Genomic DNA, 23,130 nt, shown 5'->3' on the forward strand with positions numbered 1-23,130 from the left:
TGTAGCGGGAGCAGTGCGTGGAGCCCCTCTGGCTGCCTCTCCTCCTAGGAGCTGCAGGGACACACACAGCTGGGTAGGGAGCCTGCGAGCCCTGCTAACCCTCCCCCCCCAGCACCAGTGGGGGTCCCAGGCCACACGTCACCACTCGCCTCCCCCACAGCACCAGAGGGGGTTCTGGACTGCCCCCCAAGAGCACCCCAGCCCAAATTTTAGTTAGGGGTATATAGTAAAAGTCACAGACAGGCCACGGGCCGTGAATTTTTGTTTACTGCCTGTGACCTGTCCATGACTTTTACTAAAAATACCTGTAACTAAAACGTAGCCGTAACAATAATAATCACATACCTACTTTCATCATTTCAGGTCAGAATCAACTAACTCTAAACATACAGAAGGCCTCATATCTTACCCTACTCCAGTTTCTCATATGGAAAACACTGAATAAAGGGGGAAGTCTTGAAAAGTGCCCAAACTCAAGCTGTGAGCAAATGGCTGAGCAAATTCTTCCATTGAGAAAACTCTGTCCGAAGCCCATATGTACCAATCTAAGATTCGCTGGCCCCAGTATTACAATGTCTCAACCAGAGTGTAGGTACTAGGTACCTTTCATTAGTGCTTTTTTTCAATGAAAACCTGAATATCAATATTAATTATAGTGATTTTGTTATGTTTCTCATTTTATTTATCATTTTATGTTAGATTATGTTGAGTATAACAGCGTTTAAAAGAGAACTGGATAAATTCATGGAGGTTAAGTCCATTAATGGCTATTAGCCAGGATGGGTAAGGAATGGTGTCCCTAGCCTCTGTTTGTCAGAGGGTGGAGATGGATGGCAGGAGAGAGATCACTTGTTCATTACCTGTTAGGTTCACTCCCTCTGGGGCACCTGGCATTGGTCACTGTTGGTAGACAGGATACTGGGCTAGATGGACCTTTGGTCTGACCCAGTACGGCTGTTCTTATGTTCTTATGACTTTGTACATTTGTCTGTGTTTTGGACTAGTTGACTTATAATTAATTATAATTAAGTCCACTGGGTTTTTTTCCCACAGCCCAGAAGATCAATAGACTTAATTTTCTGCAGAAAATAGTGATTTTCTATTTGACACAGCTCCCAATTCTTTTCATAGATTTGGAGAGTGAAACTGGCAAATTGTATGAGACACTCATCCAATAATAAACAGCTATGATTACAACATATTTTATCATATATTATTTATAGAATATCAGAAGTACATGTGATGCTTCACAGAGTACATAAAAGATAAGACTTGAAATCCTGGCTCTATTGAAATCAGTGGTTAAGCTCCCAAAGACTTCAATGGGACCAGTATTTCAAGGTCCCCTGGTCCCAGCAGCTTAAATTTTAAGCCAAAGAAATATCACTGTATGTAGAACAGTTCAAACAATGAAGGGGGGGAACCATTTCAGCAAAATGAAGCCTGAATTATATGGCTACAAAACCCAGTGTAGTATCTAGGCTAAATTCAGTGGCGATGCGTAAACGGAGATGCAAGTTACAAACAATGGCTGTACATCAGTCACAGAATGGCTGTGGATGGGTGACAAAGCATCATAATTTTCACCAATTTGATCAGTCAGTGAGAGCCACGGGACAGCATATTTAGTAGCAGCAAACAACCTAGGCTATTCCCACCTGGATCCTACAGCATTACTGATTCTTCTCACCTGTACATAGAGCAAAGTCACAGGAAGGATGATGATTGTGATCAATAAAAAGATATATCAACGCATAATAAGCTCATGAGGAGCAGCAACAGATAGATAGATGTTCCAGCCACAGTATCACCTTCCTGAGCATTGCAAAGCATTGCTGAATATGGCCTGTAGAAATAATAAATACATTCACAGTTACTTATGCTGAACTGAAGACATATAACAATTACATTTTCTGCTTAACACTGTTGATATTTGGCTGTGAAATTTATTTGGAAGTCCCCTGGCCACTTGAAACAAATCTTTTGTTTATTTCTGCTTTTACGGTGAAAGGCAGCTATTGTTCAATGAGTCAAAGATTGTTGACTAGATTAACTGGCCAGCATTTCCTAAGAGAATATTTGCCAGTGATTGAATTTCTTACAATCAACAAACTACAGTATTTTCTCCCCAACAATTTTTCTTGTTGACCAATTGATTATGACAACTGTCACATGAGCTATGAAGCCAATGCTGCAGGATTGAGGGTGTACGTAAAAGTCCTTCTTTTGAAATTGGTGAGCTGATTATTGGTGTTTTTGTTCATTGATTTTGTTTCCAGTGTGGTGTCAGTTAATTACTAAGATCTGGTCATTGCATAGAAGTAAGCAATCATTATGGTCGTATTTCCAATTGTTGTTGTTTTTTTTTCACCCTGCAAATATGAACAACAATTTGCCTGGCTGTAGAAGAGAAGTAAAATATATAATATAATGTATAAATACCTCAAACAAAACATGATAAAGATTCTAACATTCCCAACTGTACCACTTTAGTGTTCTGATAATTGAAGACCCAAACAGGAGCTCCTCACAACTGTGTCCAAAAAGGATTTGGACGTGTAAATAAAAACATGTAAGAAAGTATTGCATTTAAGGAAAATAAACAAATGTAGATAATATTAACTATAGATGCCATCTTTCTAAAAAGAATAATAGCAGACTAGGTTTTGGACAGAATTGTGGTTGGGTGAAAATGGTAAAGAATCACAGAAAACTCACTTTCTTCTAACGGTGAACAAGGAACTTTATTACAACAAAGAAAATCATATTATCCATAAGAGTGCTTTCTCTCCCCCACCCCTCTGCTGTAGTGCTGCTGCTTAGATCCTTGTCCCAGCCCTCTGCTTGTGTCTCATGGCAGATTTAAATAAATAATACATATCACGATTGCAGTGATTGTGCACAGTATTGTTCCACCTGTATAGCAGAAAATTAGCAACTGTGATTCATGTAATATCTTCCTTAATTTGATCATCCACTAACTACATTTTATTTAGCTTTTCAAAATAAACATGATCACCCAGGGTTAATTCAAATTTACAGAGTCTTGTAATATTATATTGCATTGCTAGATTTTCTAAATAATATAGAAAAAATCTTTTTCGTGCACATATGGTTGTAAAAGAGATATGCATACTTAGTATTTCCTTGACAAAATTACATTGCTTTAAGGTGCCACAAGTACTCCTGTTCTTTTTGCGGATACAGACTAACACGGCTGCTACTCTGAAACATTGCATTGATTACATATGTTATTCCTGAGGGCATTCTGCACCAAAAATTAAAAATTCTATGCACAATATTTTAAAATTCTGCAAAAATCTGCAAGTTTTATTTGTCAATAAGTAAATGCAGAGGCTCCAGCATGGCAGTGGGGAGCACAGGCCACTGACTGCACGAAGGTGGGAGATCACCCTGCAACACCACCTCCGCTCCCCCAGGACATGGACACAGTGGTGAGACTGCACCCAACCCTGACACAGCACAAGGCCTGGGCCTTCCCCCAAAACACCCTGGGGCCCTGCCCCTCTGCGCCAAACACACCAGGTGTGGGCAGGCAGACGCAACCAGGCAGGATCTAAATGGGAAGGAGCCCAGTGTGGGGTGATCCAGGTGTGGGGTGAAAGGATTCTGTATGGGACAATCTGGATGCAGGCAGCTCAGTGGGGGGTCTAGGAGTGGGAGATCTGAATGCACAGAGGCTCATTGGAGAGATTCCAGGGCCAGGGGCAATGGGGCTCAGCAGAGGGATCTGGATGATGGGGTGTGGGGCTTGGTGGGGTGGGGGTCTGGGTGCAGCTAATTGGAAGTCAGTGGCATGGAGTTCTGGATATGGGGGCTCAGGAAGATGCAGGGGTGGGACTCAGGGAGCTCAGTGGGGGATGGTCTGGGTGCAGGGGTTTGGGTCTGGAGGCAGGGGGCCTAGGTGGGGTTTCAGATGCAGGAATTGAGGTTCAGTGTGGTGGGGTTCAGGTATGGAGGACTAGGGGGATTCTGGGTACATGGGGTGAAGCTTGGCAGGGATGTCTGGGCATGGAAGGTCAGGATGCATGGGGAGTTGGGCAGATGGGGGAGCAGCTCCCCTACAGTGACCTCTCCCCCCGCAGCTGAGGAGCGATGGGGCAGGAAGCAGGGGAGGATGCTGAGCTTCCTGCACCTGTGGGCGGTTTCTGGGGTGGGTTTAACACAGCCCCAGCCACTCCTTCCAGGGAAAGAGGAAGTCCCGCCCTCTCCTGCCTCCAGCCCAGCCAGGACTGATTCCGGCTCTGGGTAGGAGCCATCGGCTGGGGTGTCCCCAACTCCACAGTGTTTTACCTCTCTGCCAGTTGCTCTGGGTGCCTGAAACATTGTACCTGCACTGTTAGGGAGTGGTGTGTGACTGCTCTTGCAGCTTCCCTGTCAGAAAGTCATTTTTCTGCAGGGAAGCAAAGAAATCTGTGGGGAACATGAATTCTGCACATGTGCAGTGACACAGATTTCCCCCAGGAGTCAATGAGGGAGTTGAAAGCCCAGGGCCTGTCCTCCATGTGAGCTGGGGCTGCAAGAGCAGAGTAAGGCAGCGCTGGGGAGAATGCAGCAGGCCAGAGCATCAGTCCGGAGTCTTTGTTTAATCCTGAGCACTTTGACACCATCAGCTCAGGATTAAACAAAGACTGTGAATGGCTAGCCAACTACAAAAGCAGTTTCTCCTCCCTTGGTATTCACACCTCAACTGCTAGAAGAGGGTCTCATCCTCCCTGACTGAACTAACCTCGTTATCTCTAGACTGATTCTTGCCTGCATATTTATACCTGCCTCTGGAAATTTCCACCACATGTGTCTGACGAAGTGGGTATTCTCCCACGAAAGCTTATGCTCCAATACTTCTGTTAGTCTATAAGGTGCCACAGCACTCTGTTACTTTTTACAGATCCAGACTAACACGGCTACCCCTCTGACACTTACAAGAGATCTTTTGCATAAAGCATATTTGTTACATTATATTCACATTCAAAGCATATTTTCATAAAACATATGGAGTGCAACGTCACAGTATGATTTTCCTTGCAATTCATTCCCCCATCTACTGACTGCTGACTCTGACATAATTGTGAAGTCTGACAAAACTGAAGTCCCTGTTTACCACAGATCTTCAGCATGCCCTCACACTCACACTAATTTAAGGAGACTATGAGCTTCCTTAAACAGAGCTGACTACTAAGCTGTAACTAAAGTAACAATGGATGCCTGAATGACTAATACTCTAGCACTGAAACGATCATTGGGTGGAAGTCTGTCCTCCCCAAGAGAAACCAAAATAACCTGGCTTTGTGCAAGTCACCAAATGGGGACTGGTGGGGATGGAATTTAACTTCACCATGATCAGCAAACCCCTGGGCACATTGTACTGTCTTTATGCATGCATTATTCAGGTCTCTGGGTTGGAACAGTGGCTACTGCTAGTCCATGCTCCCAGCATAGGCCTATTTTTAGCCTAACTCCAATTGCTCCCTGGAAGCTGACTTTTCAGCATCGTTGCAGAGTCATACACAGCAACATGCCAAAAGGGTGCAGTGCCTCCACAACCCTGAGAGGGCAAATCTGGTATCTCTTCATAGGTACCCTCCCAGCACTAGCAGAATTTCTCTGCATGTAATCCCAGTAAGATCTGTGCTAAAGGGTGGGAGCAAATGCACAGATTGCTCTCTGCAGAGGTATCCCTGTTTACTAGTTTTAGAGCACAGCTGCTTAGCAGATAACTAGCCTCCTTCCTCCACTCTATCAAAACTTAGCAATTAAACTATTAGTCTTATGTGCTTCTCTGTTTCTTGTGTTTAAGAAAAAGAAGCTGGAGGAAAAGAGAAAGCAATGAATGGTTTAATTTTGGTCTGGTTATTATAGCACAGAGGTAGATCTATCAAAAATCTCTTACCGCTTCCTTTTCCTCTTTTTATTTTTTTATTATTTTTTTTAAGAGCTTTGGGTCTGATCCTGAAAGGTGCTGCGTGAATTCCTCAGTCTTTCCATTTTCTAGTAACTTCAAGCATTATTAGCACAGGCCTATAAATAATTTACACCTCCACCCCGATATAACGCTGTCCTCAGGAGCCAAAAAATCTTACCGCGTTATAGGTGAAACCGCATTATATCGAACTTGCTTTGATCCACCGGAGTGCGCAGCCCCACCCCCTCGGAGTGCTGCTTTACTGTGTTACATCCGAATTCATGTTATATCGGGTCGCATTATATTGGGGTAGAAGTGTATTTATTACAGGTCCCCTAATGTCACAAAGGAGGCATAGTAAAAATTAGCACTGCACCACTTAGTTCTAAGGACATCGTTATGGACCCAAGAAATAATGCATTTCCGTGCAAGTGCAAAAGTAGGTGAAGTTTGTGTGGCAATCAAAACCAATCTTATATTCATTACTTTACTTTAGCATCATTGCCACAGGCTAACATTTTAAAAGAAGGATATGCTGCTATTTACTTACACTGTGGCATATACTCAGCCTAAATGGAGCAGCATATTGCATTTTTGCACTCACATTAGGCAAGTGTAAACATGTGCATGCACTTAGCCCTTTGAAAATATGGGGCACAATTCATAGGCTGGATGAACATTTCTCCTTTAAAATGTAAGGGCCAAATGCTACCTTTTATCCCACTGAAAATAAATGGGAGTTTTATATCCAGAGAAGAGTAATACTTCAGCTAATCAAAACTAGTGATCCTCCAGGGCTAATCTAATATACTTATGAGACCCTAAATCATTAGAATTTTCCTGTCTGCTTTCTTTCTAGCCATTAGAATCCAGGTTAAAATGTATCTACAGTAGCCTAAAAGTGAGACTGTGTTGTCTAATGTCTTAACCAAAAACTGGGAGTCATCATTGGTTCTCATTTCTTACTCTTGTTGATTTACTGTGCAACACTGAACACATCTCTTAACTGATGTGTGAAATTCACCTGCCTCATATAAGTAGTGGCTTACTGATATATTCAATGTGCTTTGTGATCTGTGTGCATGAGAACAATAATACAGCTCATTCCATCTTAGGATCACAGCATGCATTGTTAAATAATGAAGTCATATTAATACAATTGCAATTGTAAAGTCAAATTAGACTATAAATTCTTTGTGTCAGGCATGATAATGTAGATGGATGTAGAACTGAAGCTATCCTCTAACTTTCTGAGTTGCCTGGAGTTTGGGGATTTAAAGACACATTTCATATTTAAAATAAACAGGAATTCTGTAAAACTAAGTCACAACCAATTCTTTGAAATATACATAAGTTCTAAACTATGAAAGGGCAGGTTAAAACTGATAGCTGATATTATATATATTAACACTTTTTTTTATGGAAAGATGCCTCACTTTCTAGATACCTAATGGCTTTTCCTGCAACTTGCTTTTTTCCCCTCACCCATATCTATTACAATTGGGCCTTACTTATGTTCAGTCAAACTACTTTTGAAAATGTTGGGTACTTCTCCAAACACAGCGTACACAAAAGTCTCCTGAATGTATAGTGATTCTTGTGCAATAAGTGGTAATCATGTGTTTTAATGTTCCTGGAGCTAACACTCCCCTTAGGTAGCATTTCCTTTTAACATGAAGGCCTCAGAAATAGGAATGGATTGATGTTCTTATGTCATGCCTGAAATATCACATTTCTGCATCAGGATGTTGGATGTGTTTAGAATATCAGCCATAGAGTTGATTGTAAAATAGGATGATTTTTTCATAAACCTTTATGTGATCGATTTATTGTTGTTTGTGTTGCTGAAAAACTTTGAATTTCAAAACTTTTCAGCCACTACTGCGCTATATTGTAGGGGTGAGGGTAGCATGCTGTAGATGTCTTTATTCTGGAGCAGTTCTATTTATAAATTTAAAACATTTATAACAAATATTTTGGATGGGTTTCATTTCACTCCATTTACACCCTGATAATATTCAAATCCACTACTAATTAGGTAACACTGAAAGTCATCCTCTTCCATTCAAACATAGTATGACCTCAGAAAAGTTACTCTCTCTATAGCCACCAGAAAAAATAATATAATAAATCTTTTCAAGGATGATGGGCCACCACACAGGGGTGTGGTGACACGTTATATTTGTAAAAAGCTTTGAGATCCTTGGATGAATGTCATTAAATATGTGTCTATTATTATTACTGAAATATCAACAGAACTATGTTGATTTATATTAGCTGATGATCTGCCCCGAATGTGGATATTCAGAATAACTTGCAACAAAAAATTTTAAAAGTCAGAGCTGTAGAGCTGTTTAATTGCACTGTTTAATTGTAGTGTAGATGTTCGGGTGCAGACTGGAGCTTGGGCTCTAGGACCCTGAAGGGTGGGACAGTCCCAAACCCAAATGCCTACACCACAGTTAAACAGCCCCTTATCTGAAACCCCACACGCCTGAGTCAGCTGGCATGGGGCAGCTGTGCGTGTCCAATTGCGATGTAGACATACCCTAAATGGCCTGATTTTCAGAAGCTAAGTGCTCAGCAGTTTTGGAAAATCTGACCCCATTATGGTGTTAAGGTGACACCCAGAACTGCTAGTCACGCCTGAAAACATGGGCCATGATTTTTTGGGGGGGGGTGGATTTACTGTTACTGGCCACTGTTCATATTTCATTTGAACAGAGGTTTTTGTGTGTGTGTGTGTATATATTTTATTAGTAATAAAGGCATATAGAATGTTGCCATTGATCTAGAAAAATCATCACTACATTGCAATAGGCGTAATTGTCCCTAATTATGAGTGATTGCCTCATGTATCTCTGTGTGAACTTTGAGTATGTTGTATTTCGAACTTTTTGTGTTTCGTTAACAAGTAATTTTAACATCTGCAATTATATGCCATTTCCTGCCACTGGTCAGTAACTTTTTCGAACAGTAACATTCTTTCACAGCAGAAGTGTTGTTGTTATTTTTTTAAATATTTAACACATCATTATTTCACAAACTCCAGAAATTAATATTTTTCTATTTAAAGTGACAGTAAATGAGATGGCGGTTGATGCATGTCCACGATTTATGATTACATAATGAGTTTTTATTACCTTAATTAATCATTGCTAGTAGTTATTCCTTTCATTTGCCTACTTAATGGGTTTTAAGTACAAGAGCCGTTCTCGCCAATGAGCCCTTTTTATGCTTTACAGCTTTACTATCAATTTCCCCTCTCCAATACATTAAAAAAATGAGATTAGCCAGGTTGGCATGGTAACAAATTAATGTGCTAGCCCACTGACCATACTTCATTCCAAAATGGGAGTTTTAATCAGAAGGTAGATATTGCATCCACTCTCAGTTTGAGCAGTGCAGAAACAATTGGGAGAGAAAGTGCTATATGGAGAAGAAATAGACATGTGCTGAATAAATTTGTTTCCCACAACCTGTATCTTAAACTGCATTCCAGAATTAAATGATACATAATAGCAGAGAGACAAAGTAAGTGATATAGGCAAAGGAGTGGGAAGATGTTTGAAATGAAGACGGTGAAAATACATGAATCATAGAATCATAGAATCTCAGGGTTGGAAGGGACCTCAGGAGGTCATCCAGTCCAACCCCCTGCTCAAAGCAGGACCAAACCCAACTAAGTCATCCCAGCCAGGGCTTTGTCAAGTCTGACCTTAAAAACCTCTAAGGAAGGAGATTCCACCACCTCCCTAGGTAACCCATTCCAGTTCTTCACCACCCTACTAGTGAAAAAGTTTTTCCTAATATCCAACCTAAACCTCCCCCTCTGCAACTTGAGACCATTACTCCTTGTTCTGTCATCTTCTACCACTGAGAACAGTCTAGATCCATCCTCTTTGGAACCCCCTTTCAGGTAGTTGAAAGCAGCTATCAAATCCCCCCTCATTCTTCTCTTCTGCAGACTAAACAATCCCAGTTCCCTCAGCCTCTCCTCATAAGTCATGTGCTCCAGCCCCCTAATCATTTTTGTTGCCCTCCGCTGGACTCTCTCCAATTTATCCACATCCTTCTTGTAGTGTGGGGCCCAAAACTGGACACAGTACTCCAAATGAGGCCTCACCAGTGCTGAGTAGAGGGGAATGATCACATCCCTTGATCTGCTGGAAATGCTCCTACTTATACAACCCAAAATGCCATTAGCCTTCTTGGCAACAAGGGCACACTTTTGACTCATATTCAGCTTTTCGTCCACTGTAACCCCTAGGTCCTTTTCTGCAGAACTGCTGCCCAGCCATTCGGTCCCTAGTCTGTAGCAGTGCATGGGATTCTTCCATCCTAAGTGCAGGACTCTGCACTTGTCCTTGTTGAACCTCATCATATTTCTTTTGGCCCAATCCTCTAATTTGTCTAGGTCCCTCTGTATCCTAGCCCTACCCTCCAGCGTATCAACCACTCCTCCCAGTTTAGTGTCATCTGCAAACTTGCTAAGGGTGCAGTCCACACCATCCTCCAGATCGTTAATGAAATGCAGAAGAGACAGAGAGACAGAAAAGGCTGTTCCACATGGCAAGACAAAGAAGGTGGCTCTTACATAGGGAGATTGTGGAAATGGATTGGTGCTTGTACAGTAGAAAAGTGAAATCCAGGAGCTACAGCTGACTGTCCATTGGATAGGTTTAAACACGGAGGATTATTTTTAATTGCATCCTGAAATGAGTGTGAAACTAGTGGAGCTGTCTGAAGGAGGGAGGTGATATGTCTGTGCTTTAAATCTGTGGAAATGTGGACAGGTGGTTTATTTTATTTGTTGTTCCTACAGCACTTTCACTGCTCGCAGCAATTACAGTTTGGCTAGATGGATGCAACTCATCCATCTGGATCAGGACCTCACTGTAGTTCGCAAATCCCAATATTCTCTTCATGGGGCTACACCTGAAGTCCATTTGGAAAATTTCAGCTCGTGCAGAATATAGTTGGTTGCTTTCTTGCTCACTGCTGCTTCCCACAGAGAGCATGTTGCTCTGTGTTCATGGAAGACAAGTGAGAGTCCAGAGGACTGGAAAAGGGCAAATATAGTGCCAATCTATAAAATGGGGCATAAGGACAACCCAGGGAATTGCAGACCAGTCAATTTAACTTCAGTACCCAGAAAGATAATGGGGCAAATAATTAAGCAATCAGTTTGCAGACACCTAGAAGATAATAAGGTGATAAGTAACAGCATGGATTTGTCAAGAACAAATCATGTCAAACCAACCGAATAGCTTTCTTTGATAGGGTAACAAGCCTCGAGGATGGGGGAAGCAGTAGACGTGATCTATCTTGACTTTAGTAAAGCTTTTGATACTGTCTCGCATGATGTTCTCATAAACAAACTAGGGAAATACAACCTAGATGGAGCTACCATAAGGTGGGTGCATAATTGGTTAGAAAATTGTTCCCAGAGAGTAGTTATCAGTGGTTCACATAGACTCATAGACTTTAAGGTCAGAAGGGATCATTATTATCATCTAGTCTGACCTCCTGCACAATGCAGGCCACAGAATCTCACCCACCCACTCCTATATCAAACCTGTGTCTGAGCCATTGAAGTAATCAAATCATGGTTTAAAGACTTCAAGATGCAGAGAATCTTCCAGCAAGTGACCCGTGCTCCATGCTGCAGAAGAAGGCGAAAAAACCCCAGGGCTTCCGCCAATCTGCAAGTTGGAAAGGCATATTGAGTGGGGTACCACAGGGATCAGTTCTAGGTCCAGTTCTGTTCAATATCTTCATCAGTGATTTAGATAATGGTATAGTAAGTAAATTTATAAAGTTTGCAGATGATGCCAAGCTGGGAGGGGTTGCTAGTGCTTTGGAGGATAGGATTAAAATTCAAAATGATCTGGACAAACTGGAGAAATTCTCTGAAGTAAATAGGATGAAATTCAATAAGGACAAATGCAAAGTACTCCACTAAGGAGGGAATAATCACTTGTACACATACCAAATGGGAAATGACTGCCTAGGAAGGAGTACTGTGGAAAGGAATCTGGGGGTCATAGTGGATCACAAGCTAAATATAAGTCAACAATGTAACACTGTTGCAAAACAAGCAAACATCATTCTACCTCAGTTGGAGTATTGTGACCAAATCTAGGCAACCGCATTTCAGGAATGATGTGAACAAATTGGAGAAAGTCCAGAGAAGAGCAACAAAAATGATTAAAGGTCTAGAAAACATGACCTATGAGGGAAAATTGAAAAAACTGTGTTTGTTTAGTCTGGAGAAGAGAAGACTGACAGAGGACAGTCACAGTTTTCAAGTACATAAAAGATTGTTATAAGCAGGAGGGAGAAAAAGTGTTCTCTTTAACCTCCGAGGATAGAACCAGAAGCAATGGGCTTAAATTGTAGCAAGGGCAGTTTAAGTTGGACATTAGGAAAAACTTCCTGTCATGGTGGTTAAGCACTGGAATAAATTGCCTAGGGAGGTTGTGGAATCTCCATCATTGGAGATTTTTAAGAGCAGTTTAGACAAACACTTGTCAGGGATGGTCTAGATAATACTTAGTCCTGCCTTGAGTGCAGGGTACTGGAAGACCTCTTGAGGTCTTTACTCACTGGCTGCTGGTTTTGTTCTGGTGCAAATGAACTTGCTGGTTTTAATGGACAGCGGTGTAAGTGCCTTATTTGACCATTGGCCTTTCACCTCGTGGGACTCCATGGCAGCTGAGATCAGCTGTGGCACAGCATTGGTTTAGCCTAATAGGGACTGAGGAGGGCATTTACACAAATGAATCTCAGCTTCACAACTTGTTTTGTCACTGAACTTTGGTTCGACAGAGCCCGAGTCTGCTGATTTTCTAGGCAGTCAGTAAAGCTTATATACAGTATTTCTACTAGACTTTTGAGAAAGGAATAGTTTAGGAAGAGTGTCTTCTAGGGGGTGCTATCTACAGTATTGTCAGCCCCAAACATTCAAAAACCATGAGTGCAGTCCCCCAAACTCATGAGAGTGGCCTAAAATACAAGCTATATTTTTAAAAGATATTAAATATTGGATCATTTTTATTTGCCTTTAGGATTTTCAGCCGTAGGGTGCACTTGTTTCTTATTTTCAAGCTATCCTCTACAATCCTGAGGTTTTAGGGCCAGAAACATACTTTAAAAGAAAACAAATGAAATTCTCATGCATTAGTATGATTATGGCAGATGGGGCTTTAAGGGAAAAAAACGTGAGACTCTGGATGTACTCATGGAAGTTAGCAACATTGTATTTATAACAGTTGATAGGCTGTTGGGATGAAGGGAATTCTTTGTTTTGTAAAAGTTGTTATTGTTGGTTTGCATGCAGTTGGAGCCGTGGATGGGACATAGATTTTTATTCAATCTATATATTATATATAAAATATATATAATAATTAATAATTTGATCCTGCAAACATGTATGTGCATGTTTAAGTTTACTCATGTGAGCAGTCCCATTGAAGTCAAGAGAATTACTCATGTAAGAAAAACTGATAGCCATGCGTGGCAGTGGGCATATACATTATGTGATTGGAGGGAATTAAGTTTATATTCAGTAAAACTCAACTGTACATAACATCTGGCTTTTGACTGTGTGCCATGATGGTTTAGGATGGAAGGAGCTTTGTCCTTGGGGAGAGTTTGCAAATAATTTATTTTTAATTTTGAAAACACAGAGCAAGATGTGTTAAATGAACATCTTATATAGTGCTTTCTCATTAGCCTGTGGGTCAGGGTTCTAGGAAAAGATTCGGCTTATCCAAGAAGGGAGTCCTCAAGTAAAGATCTCATTCCCCCCAGGTACACAGGATCAGCTCCATGCATGCTTTGGGTACAGGAAAATGAGCTTCAAGGGAGGGAAAAAACCAAAAAAATTGCTTTTCATTTTTTAAAATAAATAATGCGAACCCAGAGGAAAATTAAAATGATTTTTTGCAATTTTCCATGATTTTTTAAAAATCTTCTATATCTTTATCTGCTAATCATGCTGATCTGTGCCAAGCTGTGTGGTGATGATATGGACAAATGTTGCTAGGGCCTTGCATGAGATCACCAGACTTATTTTGACTTAACATTTTACTAGGATTTGCATACAGGTCTCTCAGTGAAAGGCTAATGAATTAACCTGTGTCATCTCCCCATGCCTCCCCATTGCACAGATAATACTTTTATGAATGTACCTTCTTGGAAGAATTGTACACCCCCTTGCATTCATTTCACATTTCTTACTGTATGCAACATGTCAACATTAGAATTTAATAACACTATTTCAAAGGAGGAGAGATGCTGCTGTTATGATCAAATGAGTAATACCTCTCCCTGTGTATATTTTCATCTGGGGTTTTTTTTGTTTGTTTTTGGGGGGGGTTTGTAAGAAAGCAACAATTCTACATTCAATTCTGGCTGTCCTAGATTTGACGGGGTTAAAACTACAATTACAAGGGTCATTTGGGTATCAGAGCTTCCTCTATGAGCCATGTTGCATATCCCTATTACTTAATATTACAAGTATGTATGTATTCTAGTTTTGCATATAGAGCCCCTCTTGAATAGGACAGGATGAGTGCAGAAAATGCAATAGAGATTCTAGTGCCAATCACATTGTCTGGCTATACCAAAAGAAGGACAGGAGACACTTGATATGGTTTTAATCAGGCCACAACTTTACTATTAGATGTCTGGGACTACCAGGCAGATAAAAGTGTACAGTGAAGGTAACCCTCTGTCCATTCAATAACTACCTGGGGGGCTACTGCTAGCCCCCCCCTTTTTTCCATCCAGATCCCCCAGTTAATCCATTGCTGGAACCTTACAATCCATTCCCCTTTGTAGAAGGGGTAAGGTGGACTATAAGAAAGGGTGGTTGGCTTCCTGCCGTACCATTTATAGGAGCTCCAACAACCCATCATTCCATTCCATACACCTCCTTTTTAAGTCCTTACTAAGCCTATTATCTGGTCACTATATACCTTCCCTATGGAGTGCCTCCACTGAACATCCGCCACAAAGAGGTGCCAGCAATTAGCCTGGCTGCCTCTTCCCTGAACACAATCGGGTTCCTAATGCCCTATTTTATATCTGACAAAAATATGTCTCCACCCAAGTCTGACAGGTGAACCTCATCCTCCCGAAATAACTGGTACCCTGTATGCTGTGCCAGGATGTGAAATTTCTGTCCCTCCTATGGCCCCAAGGATTTGGCCACCTCCATGTTCACATATCTCGTCTACCTGGGGGTGGCCTCAGAGCTCCCCACCAGACCCTGCGTTAAAGCATGTATGACCACACCATTTTAACTCCTGGGAAAAGTTCAAGAATTAGCTTCAAGTCACTCTTCACTCTGAGCATTAATTCCACCCCTTCACACATTCCCAATTTTTTTTTCCCAAGATGCACCACAATTATATCTGGGGACTGCTGACTAGTCCCCATAGTATTCAGCAGTGGTGTTGACTGGTCCCCTAACATGGCCCTCTTTCCATGCCAACTCAGGAAAGTTTCTCTGCTGAACCCCAGCTGCGAACCCTCAGGCGACCTGGACCCCTGCCTATGCTCCCAAAAAAGACAAGACTGTACCTGTGGATCCACACCACCATCTGCATGGCCGGTCTTCCAACATCTGGAATGAGATTACAACAAATTAATGCTGATTTCCCACTAGGGGTCTTGCATACATTCTGTATGCTTCTGAATGCCAATACCACATTGCCTGAATTGCCTCTGCCTTCATACCCAGTTGTTCGGCTGCTGTTGCTGCCATGGTTCGGAATGAACAGGAACCAAATTCCTGGGCTGGCAGCCCCAACCTCATCAGTCCCTGTCTCAACACCATAATAAATGGATATTTTGTGAGGGGACTCCTGCCACCGTGCATAAAGAAGGGCCCATCCCCTTCCCCAGTCATATTGCCATGTGGGCCCTCAAAGCTTCCATGGGGCAGACCCCAGGATCACCACCCTCCCATAGGATAACAGATTCACCCTGGCCTCCTTGATCCATCCTCAATTTTCGCAAGTTTAGTAGCACTGCTTGCCACTGCCAGTGTACATCAAAAAGTTTCAATGCCCTTCCCATGCCCTACAGGACCCAGGTACGAGCTCACTGATCCTGAAAGCACCAAAAAAAATGCTATTCTGAACAACGCTGCCTCCGGTCCACTACAATACATGGTGCCAAGGATCTGCACAAGATCCCTGAGCATGTTAACTGTGATGTGAATCCTTCCTGGGGTCATTGGTATGCAACTACCCCACCAGAAACCTTCAAACTAAGCCCATTTAATACCCTACTAGGTCCATCCCCATCTCCCAGATACAAAGCCTCAGAGGAACAAATAATGACGGACCCTGCATCTCACCAAGGCACCCCACCATCGATACTTATTGCCACATTGTGTGGCAGGGGCCAACCTGTACCACATGTCCCCTCAGCCTCCACCCAATGCAGATCCAAATCACCCTTGCAATCAGCAACCTCCATCTGCTGTTGATCAAATGCACTCCTGCCATCAGTGTCGCCCTTATCTCCTGCGATCCGCTGAGTAAAACAGGGTGACCCCATATACTTTGGAGGCCTGTAATGCTGTAGAAATAACCTCAGAGGCAAAAGCCTGACCACTTGCTGGCTGTCTCATCAGAAAACATAGCCAGCTCACCTGTGTGGGTGTTTGCTTTCCCTGGAGATCCCCCGTACCTGCCATCAGCCTAGGAGGCTGCCTTTGATAATCAAACACACCATCCCGGGCCCCACCAGAACTCATTGTGGGGCCAGGCCTCTGCCATTCTTGTGAGAATCCTACCTCTGGCTCACCACTGACTCCCACAATCCCGCTCCATCTGCGCTTCACAGTGTTTGAATCCACCCCCGCACATCTCTGTCCCTGCTTTCCCCCTTTCAACCCTGCCAGTCCCAGGGGATGAGTCAGTGTGGCCATGCTGATCCATTCCCCCCTTTTTGCAGCACCTTCTGACCTTGCTCTCCCCTCCACACCCATAGAGCACTCTTCGCTTTCCCTCAGCCAGCCGGACAACATCTTCCTCACTTAAAGGTGCGGCACAATCAAATGCATAGGGTAGATCAGAGAAAATGTTGCCCTTCATTTCTATAAAATAGTTTGGTGATGTACAGCTGGTGCTGCCTGTGCCCTATTCATAAGAACGTCCTGTGTAAAAGCTGCGTTGTGCACCTAACTCTGACACACCTCTCATTTCCTATAGGACTTTTGTCCTGCAGGGATGGATCCTACAACCAGAATTTTCAGAGAAGCTCAAAGTTTCAAAAGAGTTTCAAAAGAGCTCAGCCAGATTAATAATCTAGATGTTTATTTAGGTGTCTAAATGGGAATTGAGCTCTCTTGACAATGTGGCCCTATGTGCATCTGTTGCCATGATCTCCACTGAATCTTGTGTAGGCATTTATGCCTGTGCAAAGTGACTCAGAACTGTAGTGTTTTACGCTCACTTTACATAGGAGTAAATGATTATTCAAGGTGCCAAGACAGTAGAGAAATATCCACTGTTTACAGAGTGGGAACAAATGGGACAAATTCATCCCTGGTCAGATGCAAGTGAATTGATCCAGGATATTCATATGAAACTTTCAAGGATTTTAGGATGTTACTTATTGAGATAAATGGCAAGGTAACAGGTTATTTCTGTATTGTAAGCATAAATGCGTATGTGCTGTTCACTGCTAACAACTATAAAAGTGAAATAGTTTTTACTGGAGTTAGCAGAAAATCTATATTTCAAGTACTACAGTATTTACTGAAAGCAATAAGAAGCGGGTAGACCCTCCAGCTCCCAACCTTGATACTTTTCCCCTCAGCCCTTTCATTACCCTGCATAAAGTTGGGGTTGATCTTACAAAAATCTGTCAACTTAATAACATTTCTATCGTATCAGTCAACTAAAAACTTTGCAAAGATTCTTGGTGCTTCCATAATGCCCTTATGCAGTCTAGCATTCATTAATAGGCCTGATTAAGGCATGTGGCATTGGTGTTGATATACAAATTAGACCAAAAGTCAGAATCTCTCTTAGTATTGCAAATCAGTTGTTGTTCCATTGCAACAAATGGAGTTTCACCGCTGGAAGAAGTGAGTGGAAAATTTCACTTTTTGTTCTGCATTTATACAGCTCCTAGCACAAATCAGCCCTGTACAGGACTGGGACTTCCAGGAAATATAACTACACAAAACAAATAAAATAATAATAGTTGATCATAAATATGCCCCAGGTGACAAGAGCTGTCAAGACTATGGCCTTTCTTTTCCACCAGATAGGTGCATAAGGAATATCACAGAGAAATTCAGTGGGCTTCACAATTCTTCCACTGAGGACAATTATCCTTCAAGCATTACTACTTTTTAATGGACACCACCATACTGAGTATTGTATTTAATAAAAAGGAGTATTTCTGCTCATGAAAATAGTCAAAAGATGTGGCCATATTTTGCACATCTCGTTAACAGCAGGGTTCTAGAATTTGAGGACAAGAACATGAAAATAAGTTCATTAGTTGATCTAATATTCAATGCAAATTACTTTTTTTTTGCATTTTGATGAACACATCAAGCCGTCCTTTATATGCCATTTAGATAACACAGTTCATGAACTGTTAATGAGCACAGTGTAAGTTAATGTTTATAACACTGTTCATAGCACACACCAAAAACTAAAAAGAGGTTGCAGACAACCATAGAGATTATTGCTTCATGGCCGATAAAGCTGAATAGTTATGAAAAAAAGTAATTTCTTTAGGTGCACTATCAGTGGCAAATTTCTGTTTTTAAATGATGCATTTTATTTTTTAAGTGGCTTATGTCAGGCTTCTATTCTACTTATTTTGTACAATACTATGATGAACCAGTTTATTTTTTTTTCTTATTGAAGTTTATCAAACTTATCAAAGGTGCCTATCTGCTACTCTGTGGGCATTTGATATTATTTAAAACAACAACACAACAAAACCAAAACCAATAATAAACACCCAGAAGAAAACTCCACCCCTAGCATTACTCACCAGGGGGACTTCCCCAGTAAGCTTGCATCCTCCATAAACAATCTCTCCTTTTGGGCACTTGACCAGATAAGTGGACCATTCAAAAAGTTATAACAATATGCTGGTATTCTATGAATGGCTGTGTTTCTCCATGACAACAGACAAGGAAGTTGTGATTGTGGTAACAGCAACGGGCCTGTGAGATTAAGCATTGGACTTCACATTAGGTCACAAAGGAAGAAAGATGATTGTGGATGCTGGTTATGGAGTTCACATGCTAAGACAGTATGTAACTGGAACTGCAACCTATAAGACAAACATTTAGTGTTCAACACACACAAATACTTTTGTAAATTTCACAACCTGAACCTTGAGTTAGCCATTTAGTCGTTTTACTGTTTATATACCTGGTGTGTTTTGACTTTTTTTTTTAACTCAAAACCAAATGCACCAAAATTAAAATTATTCCGTTCTGCTTTTTATCATATTGAACTTGGGAGCAATCATCCATTAAGTAATTTGTAGAAGAGTTAGAATCATAGAATATTAGGGTTGGAAGGGACCTCAGGAGGTCATCTAGTCCAACCCCCTGCTCAAAGCAGGGCCAATCCCCAACTCAATCCCCAAATCACTCCCTCAAAGATTGAGCTCACAACCCTAGGTTTAGCAGGCCAATGCTCAAACCACTGAGCTATCAGTTTCTGCCTTTCCCAGTCCAATAAGCGTGGTTCTTGTACAAAATAGATTTTTAAGAGTTGCTAAAAATTATTTGTTTGTCAGATAACTAAAGATCTGTGAGTGCGCAATGCAATTTTTAGAGTTTGTGATCATACACGTAAGAGAGAAGCTCTGAATATTAGCAGGACAGTAACCCATCTAATGTATGTTTGTTGCTGTTGAACTTTGTGGATTGTTGTTTGCGCAGAATGTTGTATTTTAAAGTGTGGTTTTACTGTCAGTTTTCTCTTTTTTTTCCCTCCCATTCATTTTATTCACACACTTCCATTTCACCTTGGCCCTTTGTTTTCTAACACATCAGTTGTGCCAACTACAGTACTTCCCACCAGTCCTGAAACCCTTGTTCCACCAACCTCTCTGACTGATTCCTCTCCTTCCCCTTCAGCTATCCCAAGTTCCAGTGTCCTCCCCTCTGCTCCCCGAGATGTGGTCCCTGTTTTGGTCTCCAGTCGATTTGTCCGTCTCAGCTGGCGCCCACCTGCAGAAACTAAAGGGAATATCCTGGCATACACTGTCTACTTCTCCAGGGAAAGCATCAACAGGTAGGTGCCAATCACTAAGACAACGTAAGCAGCCCACTACTGTTATCAGGTGTTCATGGTCCTAACGCTGCACCAGGTTTTTAATAGTGTCTCACAAACTATTCTTATGTTTTTGGATACAATACTTCACAATAATAGCCAGGATGAAGACAGAGATTGTCTACTGTAATTTATCTAAATTCATATATCATGCTTAATACCTTGATATCAGAGCACCTTTGTGGCTAGAATGGTAGTATATTGACTGTAGCTTATGCAATCCCAATTTACTTGTAACAACTTTATCATCCTAATTACTTGTCTAATATATGGCTAGTAGATTAGCACATTTTCTTTTCATTCCCCTCTGGAGATACAGGTTCAAATTCTGTTAAAATCACAAGTGAAAGTAAATTTGGTGAGCTTTTCTTAATTGATCAAGGAGGATAGCTCCAGCACAAAGCCAATGTCTAATTCAGCAATGGTGTGTAAGAGTGGTACAGGTATTACAGGTGAGAACTGAGGTGTTAATAGCAGAGTTATGTTTTGGAGATTGCACTATGCTATGCCTCAGTTTCATAAGTATTTATAGTTGGACATTGAAAAGTTATTCTATAATAAAGATGTTGTGGGGGGTCTTGTTTATTGCTCACATGATTCCCTGTCTAATGTGCTCAGGATACATGTGAAAAAGATGTTTTTAGTTTAGCTTTGTTTTTCTAATGGGCAAAATCAGCCTGGGATCTGAGAGTTAAGTTGGATTTTTCCTTTTCTTCACATCATTGTCAGTAATCCAGATCGAGTTTATTAAATGTCACTTTCACCTTAACTGCACTTGTAATACACCTCAACTATGTGATGGTTAATGGTACTCTTGTAGGAGCCAGAAGGAACACAGATTCTGAGGGTGAATTAGAATGAAACCTATATTGATTTGAGAAGTAAATGGATTTGCAATGAAATCATTGAGAACTAATGAACTTGGAACCCCGGGATCATTTTGTATAGTCATTTTCCCCAAAAACCTTTTCCCACATTTTGATCTCATTTTATGAGGTAGAGTAGCATCTGCAAAGAGAAATTTTTAGGTTTAGCCTTGTTGTTTTGGGAACTATGCCGTATCCACAGTGAAGTATGTGCTTAGCTGTGGAGGACCCAGTCCCATTCTCTCATTGTTTATTTGTATCTCCTGTCTGTATCCATCTGTTGTCTCTTGTCTTATACTTATATTGTAAGTCCCTTGGAGCAGGGACTGTGTGTGCTGTGTTTGTGCGGTGTGTAGCACAGGGGTCAGCAACCTTTCAGAAGTGGTGTGCCGAGTCTTCCTTTATTCACTCTGATTTAAGGTTTCACATGCCAGTAATACATTTTAACCTTTTTAGGAGGTCTCTTTCTATAAGTCTATAATATATAACTAAACTATTGTTGTATGTAAAGTAAATAAGGTTTTTAAAATGTTTAAGAAGCTTCATTTAAAATTAAATTAAAATGCAGAGCCCCCCAGACCGGTGGCCAGGACCCGGGCAGTGTGAGTGCCACTGAAAATCAGCTCGTGTGCCGCCTTTGGCACGCGTGCCATAGGTTGCCTACCCCTGTGTAGCGCAATGCGGTCCTGATCCATGACTGCGGCTCATAGGTGCTACAGAAATACTACTAATCAATAATAATTACTGTAATACAGTCTTACTAAAGGAGAAACTCCCCTTTTGGCGATTAGCATGTGCAAAAAACTGCAGGGTTAGGCACTATGTGTTTTATTTGATGATGCTATAATAATATGTCGGGATTTTTAAGAAAAACAGTGCTATGCACTACACAGAACAAACAGAAACCTACAGTTACGACAGAAATTCTTATAGCAAGAGCCAAACCATTCTCTTTAATGGAAAACTGATCCCATTTTGCTCAGCAGAACACCCTGCAAGTACGCGATGCCCACAGCACATATTTTTATGATTAAAGTGTGAAAATGTAGTTTTTTCAAGAAAGCTCTTTAATTAAGTTGGCATTTTGGCGGCTAGTGCTGGAGGCAGCCATCTTCCTGAAACATGATGTCATTTGTGGGAGCCCGGTGGAGTGTCTATAAAGTTGAAGAGGAATGATGGGCTTCTGTTGAAAGCACATCCCTAGGAGCCAGGGTTGTTGGGCTTTATTCATGGGTCTGCCACAGACTTCTCTGTGACCTTGTGTAGTGAAGATAATATATTAATAGGGCTGCCAAACAATTAAAAATACAATCACACTTAATTGCACAATTTTAAAAAATTGTGGTTTAATCAGTTTTAATTACAGTGTTAAGAACAGAATACCAATTTAAATTAACCATATTTTGGATGTTTTTCTACATTTTCAAATATATTGATTTCAATTACAATACAGAATACAAATTGTGAAGTGCTCACTTTATATTATTATTTTTTATTACAAATATTTGCACTGTAAAAAAGATCAAAGAAATAGTATTTTTCACTTCACGCATACAAGTACTGTGGTGCAATCTCTTTATTGTGAAAGTGCAACTTACAAATTCAGAATTATTATTAGTAGAGCCTTTAGAGCCTACAACTGAAAGCATGAATGTGTATACAAATGTTTAGCATATCTGGCATGTAAATACCTTGCAATGCTGGCTACAACAGTGTCATGCAAGCACCTGTTCTCACTTTCAGGTGACATGGTAAATAAGAAGCGGCAGCATTATCTCCCCTAAATGTAACCAAACTTGTTTGTCTTAGCAATTGGCTGAACAAGAAGTAGGACTGAGTGGACTTGTAGGCTCTAAAGTTTTACATAGTTTTACATAACTGCACTCAAAAACAAAACAATGTATAATAAATTTAAATTGGTATTCTATTATTGTTTAACAGTACAATTAAAACTGTGATTGATTGCGACTGTTTTTTTAAGTCTAGTTAATTTGTTTTGCATTAA

The 23,130-nt window shown here is 41.1% G+C and overlaps 1 protein-coding gene across 4 annotated transcripts in view; it reads left to right on the plus strand.

Moving 5' to 3' along the window:
* The window catches only part of DCC (DCC netrin 1 receptor), a 782,056-nt gene that overhangs the window by 476,937 nt on the left and 281,989 nt on the right, over positions 1-23,130 (plus strand). For all 4 annotated transcript variants that reach the window (XM_045020222.1, XM_045020224.1, XM_045020225.1 and 1 more), the window contains exon 8: positions 20,064-20,220. In XM_045020222.1, the coding sequence (XP_044876157.1) occupies positions 20,064-20,220 (157 nt within the window). The remainder of the gene's footprint in view (positions 1-20,063; positions 20,221-23,130) is intronic.

The sequence above is a fragment of the Mauremys mutica genome, chromosome 6, assembly GCF_020497125.1.
Source record: "Mauremys mutica isolate MM-2020 ecotype Southern chromosome 6, ASM2049712v1, whole genome shotgun sequence".
In the NCBI taxonomy this organism is placed as follows: Eukaryota; Metazoa; Chordata; order Testudines; family Geoemydidae; genus Mauremys; species Mauremys mutica.